This window comes from Pristis pectinata, chromosome 5 (genome assembly GCF_009764475.1).
Source record: "Pristis pectinata isolate sPriPec2 chromosome 5, sPriPec2.1.pri, whole genome shotgun sequence".
NCBI classification, from domain to species: domain Eukaryota; kingdom Metazoa; phylum Chordata; class Chondrichthyes; order Rhinopristiformes; family Pristidae; genus Pristis; species Pristis pectinata.
Genome location: NC_067409.1, coordinates 5,653,134 through 5,666,174, shown reverse-complemented (window position 1 = coordinate 5,666,174; position 13,041 = coordinate 5,653,134). Strand labels below are relative to the sequence as shown.

The window sequence follows — 13,041 nt, the reverse complement described above, 5'->3', positions numbered from 1 at the left end:
CACTGCAAATCATAAAACAGGGGAACTGATGTATGTTTGAAGTGATTGTTCAGCTTTAAAAGGCTTTGTGCCTCACTCTGATGCTCTATCTAATGTTGAGGGATTGTGTGCTGAATCTCTGCTTTTGGGGACTGTCAGCTCTCCAGGAAATAACCCCTGGGATACCATTAATTGTGACACATGGGACATGTAATGGGAGGTTGTATAAGCACTTTTTCTATTTCTGTTGAAAACTTTCATCTCTACTTATGAGATTGTTGGAGATGGGGAAACGGCAATTTGATGATCAGTCAAGTTGTCTGGGGAAGGGTGTGCTTGCTGACTGCTCAGGGCTGGGAGAGTAAGGGTCATGTGATAAAGGTGGTTCCTCCAGCAATACATCCATATATTTGAATTCCCCTCACACAGAAGGCTAATATACCATGGTTCTAACAAATGCTTGTTGATGAGGCATGCTAATTTTCTATAAATCTGTACATTTTCTGTAAAGTTTACACAAACCCGTTTTTACCCAAATTTATAAGACTCCCATCTTATAGAAAATATTCATCTTTTCCATTCTTTCCAGCACTGTGGAAAGTTTCACACACCCACATTATGCTTCATCAGACTTTGTTCATTCCTTCGTACCCCTTCCTGCCTTACACTCTCACCCATCTCTGCATTATCAGGCAACGTCGACAAACCACTCTTGAATCCCTCATCTAAGCCACTGACAAAACAAGTAAACACCTGAAGCACTGGTGACCTTTCATAACCCGCCTTCCCGAAAATGACCCAATTATTCCCACTTCTGTAAAGAATTGTGGGCACAGCTCAGCACATCATGGAAACCAGCCTCCCCTCCATGGCTGCTGTTTATCGATTACAGCTCGGCGTTCAACACCATCATAACCTCACGATTAATCACCAAGCTTCAAAACCTGGGCCTCTGTACCTCCCTCTGCAACTGGATCCTTGACTTCCTTATCGGGAGATCACAGTCAGTGCAGATTAGTAGTAACATCTCCTTCTCACCAACGATCAACACAGGTGCACCTCAAGGATGCGTGGTTAGCCCACTGCTCTACTCTCTCTGCACTTATGACTGTGGCTAGGCACAACTCAAGTGCCATCTATAAATTTGCTGATGACACCACTGTTGTTGGCAGAATCTCAGATGGCGATGAGGAGGCGTACAGGAGTGAGATAGATCGGCTGGTTGAGTGGAGTCGCAAAAACAATCTCGCTCTCAACATCAGCAAGACCAAGGAACTGATTGTGGACTTCAGGAAGGGGAAGTTGGGAGAACACACACCAGTCTTCATTGAGGGGATAGCAGTGGAAAGGGTGAGCAGCTTCAAGTTCCTGGGTGTTAACATCTCAGAGGATCTATCCTGGGCCCAACACATTGTTGCAATCATGAAGAAGGCATGGCAGTGGCTCTACTTCATTGGAAGTTTGAGGAGGTTTGGTATGTCACCAAAGACTCTTGCAAATTTCTACAGATATACGGTGGAGAGCATTCTGACTGGTTGCATCACCACCTGGTATGGAGGATCCAATATGCAGGATTGATAGAGGCTGCAGAGGGTTGTAGACTCAGCCAGCTCCATCACGGGCACAACCCTCCCCACCATCGAGGACATCTTCAAGAGGCGGTGCCTCAAGAAGGCAGCATCCATCACTGAGGACCCTCACCATCCAGGACATGCCTTCTTCATGTTACTACCATTGGGGAGGAGGTACAGGAGCCTGAAGACCCACACTGAATATTTCAGGAACGGCTTCTTCCCCTCTGCCATCAGATTTCTGAACGGTCCATGAACCCATGAACACTACCTCGTTATTCCTCTTTGTACTATTTATTTATTTTTGTAACATAGTAATTTTTATGTCTTTATGTCTTGCACTGTACTGCTGCCACAAAACAACAAATTTCATGACATATGTCGGTGATAATAAATCTGATTCTGATTCTGAATATGTTCTGTCCACAGACAGTAGTTAAATTCAATCTAGCCAACTTTACCCCTATGAAGCAACTCTCAATCATCAGTAAAGTGATGGAGACTGCAGTGCCATTAAGTGGTACTTACTTAACAATGTCTTCTCTGTACTCTTTCCAGTTTAACCACATCTTTTCTAGGACTGGAATGTCTGAGTTATTGGGAGAGGTTGGCCAGGTTAGGTCTTCATTCCTTGGAGTGTAGGAGCATGAGGGGCAATCTTATAGAAATGTTTAAAATTCTTGAGAGGCACAGATAAAGCGGATGGTAACAGTCTTTTCCCCGGAGAGGGGAGTCCAAAACTAGGGGGGCATAGGTTTAGGGTGAGAAGGGAAAAATTTCAAAGGAACCTGAGGGGCAACTTTTTCATGCAGAAGGGGGTGAGTATATGGAACGAGCTGCCAGAGGAAGTGGTTGAGGCAGTTACAATAGTATCATTTAAGAAGCACATGGAGGGGGCAGAGCTTAGAGGGATATGGGCTGAATGCAGGAAATTGTGACTAGCTGGGTGGGCACCATGGTCGGCATGGACTGGTTGGGTTGAAGGGACTGCATCCATGCTGTATTGCTCTATGACTTTATGTCGGTTTGGAACTTGTATTTAAAAGCCAATGTTCAGGATTCCTGAGTGCTGACTTATCACTGATCCCGGTATACCAGTGCTCTGGGAGCAGAGGAGTACAAACATCAGATTTCCCTGCACTTAGGATAGGAAATCTCCCCACTGATCCTGTACCAAGTTAACCTGGAGTAAGTCTAGCAGACCTGCTGATTTCCCTGGGAAGATACAACTGCAGAGGTGCATCCAGTTAAGATTCCTTTCTGTCTGATATAATTGTTGACTTAAATGTATTGAATTGGTCTTAACTGTTTTCTGGAGTACTTTAGTGGTCTCACTTTTAAAAATTTTGTATTGATTTTAACCTTTTTTCCCCCTGATGTTTTTAATTTTTGATAACCTTTGAGTGCTTTTGAAAGGTTGTGAATGTCACAGGCAGGCATAAGCTGGTACGGCTGGGACTCTGAGGGCAGGCTTGGAGATGCTGTGCGCTGTCTAAACAGTGACTCTGGTAATACCTACAAAGCATTGCAAATCCCATTGAATGTGTGGTGTGTTGAGACCTGTCCTTATACATTATGCAGAATATTATGAAATTATAAATTTCTGGAGCCAGAATAATATGACTGTTGAGTAGATCCAGAGATCAAATACATTAGAGAGTTGTCTTTTATAAATGGATGTTGGAAAATGCAGTGATAGCTCTTTCTCAGCCCACAGCCTTGATTAGTTCTCCTCTCAGACAGTAATTCTCTCAAACTGGCCAGTGAATTTCACTTTGGGTGTGATGATGGGGTTAGATGGAGAGGGGCTGGAGGAGGCTCATTTCGAACATTATCCAAGTTGTCCTGACAACTCTGGATAGCTTTAACAAAAATCAGCAAAGCCATCCCTCTTGACGGTGGTGCTACAATCCCTGCTGGAGACATGTCGGAAAGAGATGGTGCTCAGTCTCAGACTGTTACAGCCCCAGATCAAAAGCCCAGGTGAGGTAGGAGGCTGGTCAGCCATGATCTAATTTAATGGTGGAGCAGACTCAGGCGGTTCAATGACCCCCTCCAGCCCCTGTGTTCAACTTGGCCAAAGTGATGGGAGGATTTCCAAGGGAATCCAAGTGACGGACTCAAGAACAGCTTCTTCCCCACTGCTATCAGACTTCTGAACCAGTCAGCTCTTTCACATCTCCTTCCCGGTGGTGCTGCCACGTTCTCGAACCCTTAATTCCACCTCTTTAGCATACTGCGCTACAGTCTTTGCACCATTTGTTTTGTGCTCGTTGCTGTAGTTATTGTTGTATTTATTATTACCATGTAGACTGTTTACTCATGGGAGTATGGAATTCCATTGCACCCTGGTGTATGCGACAATAAACTAATCTGAACCATAGAACACTACAGCACAGAAAACAGGCCATTCGGCCCTTCTAGTCTGTGCTGAAAGTTTATTCCACTAGTCCCATTTACCTGCACCCAGTCCATAACCCTCCAGACGTCTCCCGTCCACGTATCTATCCAATTTATTCTTAAAACTTGAGCCCGCATTTACCACGTCAGATGGCAGCTCGTTCCACACTCCCACCACTCTCTGAGTGAAGAAGTTCCCCCTAAACCTTTCCCCTTTCACGCTAAAGCCATGTCCTCTCGTACTTATCTCTCCTAATCTAGGTGGAAAGAGCCTACTCGCATTTACTCTGTCTATACCCCTCATAATTTTGTAAACCTCTGTCAAGTCTTCCCTCATTCTTCTACACGCCAAGGAATAAAGTCCTATGAATCTGAATCCAACGATAGGATTGACAAGTACCAAACAGCACCTGTGTATCCAACAGGGCCACCAAAAGTTACCTGAAGATGCCTTCGGTCTGTGCTCCATTGAGCTTCAGCACCTCCTCTGAGAGTCTAGTTTGCACCCAGGGCAGCTGTCGGTCTGGATAGTGCTCGTTCTGCATGTTCATTATCTCTTCCAGAGAGCTGCCAAACATGGAAGGGCAGAAAACGGCATTGGTGGCGTGTCTGATCTCATCTGCACTTGGTTTCCGGAGACCCTGTGGGGACACAAAACAAATAGCAACGGTTACGTTATTCTGGAGCAACACACAATCTGCTGGAGGAACTCAGCGGGTCAAACAGCATCTGTGGGGGGGGGGAGGAATTGTCGACGTTTCGGGTCGAGACCCTGTGTCAGGACTGAGAGTGGAGACGGCCGGGATAAGGTGGAGAAGGGGAGTGGTGAGATGTCCCATGGGTGGTTGGTAAAGGATGGTGGTTTGATGGAGCCAGGTAGGGGAGAGGGAGAGGGTGGGCTAGAGTGGGGGGGGGGTGGGATAGAGTGGGGAGACAGAGGCAGGTGGATGATAGATGGAGGCAGATGAAAAAGAGACAAAATGGAGCCAGACGGGGGGGGGGGGGGGGGGGGGGGGGGAGGGGAGTCTGAAGGTCAGAGACAGCTGCTGGAGGGAGATAAGCAGGAACACAAATGGTGACCAGCGCTGGACTCTGGTAAGTAAGGAAGATGATAATGGGAACCACTGGGGGAGAGGTTAAAGGCGGATGGAACCAGAGCAGATGTGGGGGTGGGGGTGGGGGGGTGAGGAGGAGAGTAGAACACAATAACAACAACTTACAGCACAGAAACAGGACATGTGGCTCAACTAGAGGTTTACAGCATCATGATTACTGACTGCTCATCCAGAAATCAAGACCGATAAATTAGACACGTTGAAACAATATGTAAGTTAATAAAATAAATCTATGATATAAAAACTACTGTCAGCTACAACGATCATTAGTCTGCTGCAAATCCATCATTGTCACCCTTGTGGGAACGTTGATCCTCAACGACAAGAGTGGCTATCAGCTGCCCTTGGAAATAGCCAAGCAAGTCACTCAATGGTGTCAAACTGCTGTGACAAATACAGTATAAAGAAAATAGAACAGGCCAACCAGGCAGCGGTCGAGACACTGGATCAGATACTACCAAGGCACATACTTATGTTCTATTGCAAGGCTAGGGTAGGAATGGTGGAAATTATTAGTTTACACAGTGGGTGTTAGGGTTTGGAATGCATTGCCAGGGGTAGCAGTGAAGGCAGATTCAACTGTAGCATTCAAAAGCGAATTGGAATTGGTTTATTATTGTCATATGTACCAAGGTACAGTGAAAAACTTGTCTTGCATACCGATCGTACAGGTCAATTCATTACACAGTGCATTGAGGTAGTACAAGGTAAAACAATAACAGAATGCAGAATAAAGTGTTACAGCTACACAGAAAGTGCAGTGCAGGCAGACAATAAGGTGCAAGGCCAAAAAGAGGTAGATTGTGAGATCAAGAGTCCATCTTATCGTACTAGGGAACTGTTCAATAGTCTTATAACAGCGGGGTAGAAGCTGTCCTTGAGCCTGGTGGTACGTGCTTTCAGGCTTTTGTATCTTCTGCCTGAAAATATTTGGGGTGGGTGGGGTCTTTGATTATGCTGGCTGCTTCCCCAAGGCAGCAAGAGGTAAAGACAGAGTCCATGGAGGGGAGGCTGGTTTCTGTGACGTGCTGAGCTGTGTCCACAACTCTCTGCAGCTTCTTGCGGTCCCGGGCAGAGCAGTTGCCGTACCAAGCCGTGATGCATCCACATAGGATGCTTTCTATGGTGCATCGATAAAAATTGGTGATGTTCAATGGGGACATGCCAAATTATTTTGGATGAGTGTCTGAAATGAAAGAAGCTGCAGGGCTATGGAAGTCGGTTGGGGGTTGGGGACCAGTTGGAATGTTCTTACACTGAGTCATTACAGACTCAAGGGGCCAAATGGCCTCCTTCTGTCCTTTAACCACTCTGCGATTCAGATGTTCCACGGTGACCTATGAGTCTGGTGCCCTTGTGGTGTGCGACAGTGCTGTAATAAGTCCAGTCTAGGAATATTGGGCCACAGTGCTGTACGTCCGTACCAGGAAGGAGGAAGTGCTAGAAATATGGGAGCGCATTCGGGTGGATCAACCCCCGGGACCTGACAGGCTATAACCCAGGATGCTAAGGGAGGCAAGGGAGGAGATTGCTGGGACTTGGACAGAAATTTTTCCATTATCATTTAGCCATGGGTAAGGTAAAAGGTGACTAGAAGGGAGCTAAATGTTGTACCCTTGTTCAAAAAGGGCAGTATTGGTCTTGGTATTGGTTTATTATTGTCACTTGTACCGAGGTACAGTGAAAAACTTGTCTTGCATACTGATCGTACAGATCAATTCATTACACAGTGCAGTTACATTGAGTTAGTACAGAGTGCATTGATGTAGTACAGGTAAAAACAATAACAGTACAGAGTAAAGTGTCACAGCTACAGAGCAACTGCAGTGCAGTAAGGTGCAAGGTCACAGCAAGGTAGATCGTGAGGTCATAGTCCACCTCATTGTATAAGGGAACCATTCAATAGTCTTATAGGGGTAAGCCCAGAAACTACAGGCTGGTGAGCCTTACATCAGTGGTGGGGAAGTTGTTGGAGAAGATTCTGAGGGACAGGGTTTACGTTCACTTGGAAAGGCAGGGACTGATTAGAAGGAACACACACAAGATGCTGGAGGAACTCAGCAGGTCAGGCAGCATCTGTGGAGGGAAATAAACAGTCGATGTTTCGGGTTGAGACCCTTCATCAGGACTGGAAAGGAAGAGGGCACAAGCCAGGATAAAAAGGTGGAGGAGGGGGAGGAGCACAGGCTGGCAGGTGATAGGTGAGTCAGCATGATTTTGTGCAGGGGAGATCACGTCTCACAAATCTGAGTGAATTAGATTAAGAAGGCAAATGGAATTAGTGTTGATCAGCTTCAGGGTTGGCGTGGACGAGGGGGGTGAAAGGGCCAGTTCTGTGCTGTGCATTTCTATGATTCTAGTATTCCACTTTACTGTAACAGGATGGGTACAAGAATAGGATTCGACAATGTTGTAACGAGGCTGGTGACTTTTATGCAGCAGTCTCAAAGTCCTGACATAAAATAAATCTTTACGATGTACTACTTGATGCAAATCACAACTGTTAGAAAGCTGTAAGTAGACTCGAGGCTGGAATCCAATCATCAATGAGAAGAACCTATTCTTTGTGATTTATGACATTGTCTGAAGGTCCTGACTTACTACCTGGTAATATACCGGAGTGATAAATGTAGGGGTCCCAGAGCTCGCAAAGCAATAAATGGCTCTTCAGTTTATTCATCCAGAGGACCTGTCTATTTCCCCAGCGTCTGCCAGTAAATAACGATCAGTAAATCCCTCATATCTGCCGTGTTTCAGCTCAGGCCAATGTTACAACATGGAACATCAGGACCATATGGAAAGGGACCAGAGGTGGCTATTCAGAGACAACAATCAGAATCAGGTTCGTTATCATTGACATATGTCATGAAATGTGTTGTTTTGCGGCAGCAGTACAGTGCAAGACATAAAAATTACTATAAGTTACAAAAATAAATAAATAGTGCAAAAGAGGAATAATGAGGTAGTGTTCATGGATTCATGGACCATTCAGAAATCTGATGGCAGAGGGGAAGAAGCTGTTCCTGAAACATTGAGTGTGGGTCTTCAGGCTCCTGTACCTCCTCCCCGATGGTAGTGACGTGAAGAGGGCATGTCCCGGGTGGTGAGGGTCCTTAATGATAGATGCTGCCTTCTTGAGGTGCCGCCTCTTGAAGATGTCCTTGTTGGCAGGGAGGGTTGTGCCCGTGATAGAACTGGCTGAGTCTACAACCCTCTGCAGCCTCTTGCGATCCTGCACATTGGATCCTCCATACCAGGCAGTGATGCAACCAGTCAGAATGTTCTCCACCATATATCTGTAGAAATTTGCAAGAGACTTTGGTGACATACCAGATCTCCTCAAACTCCTAATGAAGTAGAGCCACTGGTATGCCTTCTTCATGATTGCATCAATGTGTTAGGCCCAAGATAGGTCCACTGAGATGTTGATGCCCAGGAACTTATAGCTGCTCACCCTTTCCACTGCTATCCCCTCAATGAGGACTGGTGTGTGTTCTCCCAACTTCCCCTTCCTGAAGTCCACAATCAATTCCTTGGTCTTGCTGACGTTGAGTGCGAGGTTGTTGTTGCGACACCACTCAACCAGCCGATCTATCTCACTCCTGTACATCTCCTCATCGCCATCTGAGATTCTGCTAACAACAGTGGTGTCATCGGTGAATTTATAGATGGCATTTGAGCTGTGCCTAGCCACAGAGTCATGAGTGAAGAGAGAGTAGAGCGGTGGGCTAAGCACGCATCCTTGAGGGGCACCGGTGTTGACTGTCAGCGAGGAGGAGATGTTATGACTGATCCGCACTGACTGTGGTCTCCCGGTAAGGAAGTCAAGGATTCAGTTGCAGAGGGAGGTACAGAGGCCCAGGTTTTGAAGCTTGTTGATTAGTACTGAGGTTATGATGGTGTTGAACCCTGAGCTGTAATTGATAAACAGCAGCCTGATGTATGTCGAGCCAAGTGGAGTGCCAGTGAGATTGCATCCACTTGGGGCTATTAGAATTATGGGGATGACGGTAGGAAAGAGGAGTAAAGAGCTGAGAGCAGCAAGGGGAGAGAGGTGCAGTGGCGACTTCCAAAAGTGTCACTTCCTGATAAGAAACCATTGAAGGAGGAGACGGTTCACTGATCCTAGTCCCAGATTCATTTAATTAATTGCACCATGGTAATGTAGCGGTTAGCGTAACGCTATTAAAGCGCCAGCGACCCGGGTTCAATTCCAGCCACTGTACGAAAGGAGTTTGTACGTTCTCCCCGTGACTGCGTGGGTTTCCTCCGGGTGCTCCAGTTTCCTCCCACATTCCAAAGATGTACGGGTTAGGAAGTTGTGGGCATGCTATGTTGGCGCCGGAAGCGTGGCTGCACTACTAAAACATGGTGATAAACTAAAAATGAGACACTAGAGCCATAGAGCAATACAGCATGGATACCGTCCCTTCGGCCCAACCACTGCATGCCGACCACAGTGCCCTCCCAGCTAGTCCCAATTTCCTGCATTCGGCCCAAGCCCTGCCCCTCCCTGAACCTATCCAAGTGCTTCTTAAATTATACTATTGTACTTGCCTCAACCACTTCCTCTGGCAGCTCATTCCACACACTCACCTCTCTCTGCGTGAAAAAGTTGCCCCTCAGGTCCCTTTTAAATCTCTCCCCTCTCACCTAAGCCCATGCCCCCTAGATTTGGACTCCCTCCTACCCTGGGGAAAAGACTGTTGCCATCCACCTTATCTACGCCTCTCATAATTTCAAACACTTATGTAAGGTCGCCCCTCATTCTCCTACATTTCAAGGAATAAAGACCCAGCCTGGCCAACCTCTCCCTATATCTCAGGCCCTCGAGTCCTGGCAACATCCTCAAAAATCTTTTCTGCACTCTTTCCAGTTTAACCACATCTTTCCTATAAAAGGGCGACAAAAACTGTACACAGTACTCCAGGTGTGGCCTCACCTATGTCTTATACAATGGCAACATAATGTCCCAACTCATATACTCAAGTGCCTGACTGATGAAGGCCAGTGTGCTAAGTGCCTTTTACACCACCGTGTGTACGTGTGATGCCACTCTCAACAAACTATGCACTTATGTTCCTCAGTCTCTCTGTTCTATTGCACTCCCTAGTGCCCTACCATTCATAGTATAAGTCCTACACTGGTTTAACTTTCCAAAATGTATCACATCACTTTTATCAATCTGTATTGAATACCAATCTGTATTGAAATCCATTTGCCACCCCTCAGCCCACTTCCCTAACTGATCAAGATCCCCCTGTTATCTATGATAACCTTCTTTACTATTAACAACACCTCCCAATTTCGTGTTAGGAGACTGCATATGAGCAACTCACAGGGTGCTGCAGGAACTCAGCGGGTCAGGCAGCATCTGTGGAGGGAAATGGACAGTCGAAGTTTCGGCTAGCCCAGAAGAAAAATGGAGGATAGCTTATCAAGGACAGGGAGGTAGTCAGTGCTCACTGGAAGGAACACTTCAAACTGAGACCAGCTCTGTGCTGTGTGTGCCCTTCCAACAGCTCACCATCCACCACAATCACCGCACTACCCCAGGCTCACAAGAGTTTGAAAAGGCCACACAACAGCTGAAAAAGAAGAAAGCCTCTGCTGCGGACAAGATCCCTGCAGATTTATCAAACCCCACCCAATAACAAGTGAGCAAATACGTAGGGAGATCGCAGATAGGTGTAGGAATAGTAAGCTTGTTATAGTAGGTGACTTCAACTTCCCTCATATTGACTGGGACTGCCATAGCGCTTAGGGATTAGATGGGGAAGAATTTGCTATGTGTGTCCAGGAAAGTTTTCACAAGCAATACATCGGTGTCCGTACTAGAGAGGGGGCAACACACGATCTCCCACTGGCTAATGAGGCTGGGCAAGTGGTAGAAATGTCAGTGGGGGAGCCCTTTGGGTAGAGTAACCATAATTCTATTAGTTTTAAAATATTTATGGAAAGAGACTGCCCACAAAGTTCTAAACGGGGGCAAGGCTAACTGAATTAAAGGGGACCTGAGGGACAAGTTTTTCACACAGAGGGTGATGGGTATATGGAATGAACTGCCATAGGAAGAGGGGGATCAATTACAATGCTTGAAGGACGTTTGGACAGGTACATGCATAGGAAAGGTTTCGAGAGTCATGGGCCATACGTAGGCAAATGGGATTTGCTCAGGTAGGCAACTTGGCTAGCATGGATGTTGGGCCGAAGGGCCTGCTTCCGTGCTGTGTAACTCCAACTCATGACTCTATGAATGAGAAACATTTCTGGCAGCATGCAGATAAGAAACTGTACTGGTGCAGTGGCTAAGTTGCCATAGTAACCCAGAGATCTGGACTAACATACTACTTCATGTGAGTTTAAATCTCACCACGGCTGCTGTGGAATTTAAATGCATGGAATCACAGTTGTACAGCACAGAAATGGGCCCTTTGAAGCCACCTTGTCCGTGCTGACTGAAATGCCTGTCTATGCTCGTCCCACTTGCCTGCACTAGGTCCATATCCATCTGTGCCTTTCCCATCCAAGTACTTATCCAAATACTGTTTAAAAATTGTAATAGTATCTGCTTGTACCACCTCCTTTGGCAGCTCATTCCACATACCCACCACCCTCTGTGTGAAAAACCTGCCCCTCAAATCTCAGTTTCAGTTAATAATCTGGAATTGTAACAAACTGCAGGTCCCTTGTCCAAAAACTGGCAGCCCAGCACCGAGCCTGTGTCGGATTTTGGATTCTCCAAGATTTTCGACAACGTGTTTGTGAAGTTTAATAAAAAAGGTGAAGAATTATGCTTTCCTTGTGCAGTACTGCCCATGCTGTTACCCACAAGCCTTACTGACAGCATTTTATGGCGCAGAGCATAGGAAACCATGGAGCTGGCAGTGGTGCGTAGGGCAGGTTGAGGGAGGTGAAGGGTCACCCTGGTTGCCTTGGATACTGCAACAACACTGGTACATCACCAAGATCTAGCACCTAGCCAATTGTCCCGGTTATTTTAACAATAGATCTGAATTTTATTTAACCTAATATGAAATGGAATATTTTCTGGTATGTCCAATTTATTGGACAGTGGGATTCTAGGCATCAACCGACAGTCATTAGGAATGCCTAGGAAACTACAGGATTGTAATAGTTAGGGACATGGAGTACAAGAGATGTACCTTATAAAACACTGGTTCAACCCCACAACTGGAGTATTGTGTCCTGTTCCAGGCACCACTCTTTCAGGAAGGCTTTGGAGAGAGTGGAAAAGAGATTTGCCAGAAGGATTCCAAGGTTGAGGGTCCTTAGTTGTAGACTGGAGAAGCTAGGGTTGTTCTTCTTGGACCAGAAGAGGTTGTGAATGGATTTGATAGGGGAGCTAAAATTATGAAAGGTATGGAGAGAGTATCCTGGATCCAGTGGATTTATAGAATAGTTACAACACAGAGAAAGTTGTTTGGCCCATTGTCCACACCAGCACTCCTCCAGAGCAACCCTCTAGTTCCACTCCCTGCCCCCTTTTCTGTAGCTTTGCAACTTTTTTCTTCACCATATATTTATCCAACTCCCTCTTGAAGGCCACAGTGGAACCAGTCCCCACCTGCAGGCACTGTATTCAAGGTTCCAACTACACAAAGCATAAAAAAAATTTTCCTCATGTCACTCTCAATTCTCTTTTGTGACCTCCAGTTCTCCTCCATCAAAGGGAACAGCCTTCCGCTACCCACCTTGTCCTCATTAATTTATGTACTTCGATCAAATCTCCCTTCAGCTTAATCTATTCTGAGGAAAACAGTTCAAGTCACTCTAATGTATTCTTGCTATCCCTTATCCCAGGAATTATTCTTGTTTTCTGGGCCCTCTCTCATCCCTCCCATAATGTGGTGAACAGAATTAACTACAATAATCCAGTGGAACTGGACCAGTCTTCTCATATTTCTCATGACAAAGGCCATTTTGCCCATCGAATCTATGCCAGTTCAAGTCAA

The 13,041-nt window shown here is 46.1% G+C and overlaps 1 protein-coding gene across 3 annotated transcripts in view; it reads right to left on the bottom strand.

Annotated features, from left to right (window-relative positions):
* The window catches only part of arhgap39 (Rho GTPase activating protein 39), a 445,463-nt gene that overhangs the window by 27,084 nt on the left and 405,338 nt on the right, over window positions 1–13,041 (bottom strand). For all 3 annotated transcript variants that reach the window (XM_052016995.1, XM_052016998.1, XM_052016996.1), the window contains one exon: window positions 4,392–4,591. In XM_052016995.1, the coding sequence (XP_051872955.1) occupies window positions 4,392–4,591 (200 nt within the window). The remainder of the gene's footprint in view (window positions 1–4,391; window positions 4,592–13,041) is intronic.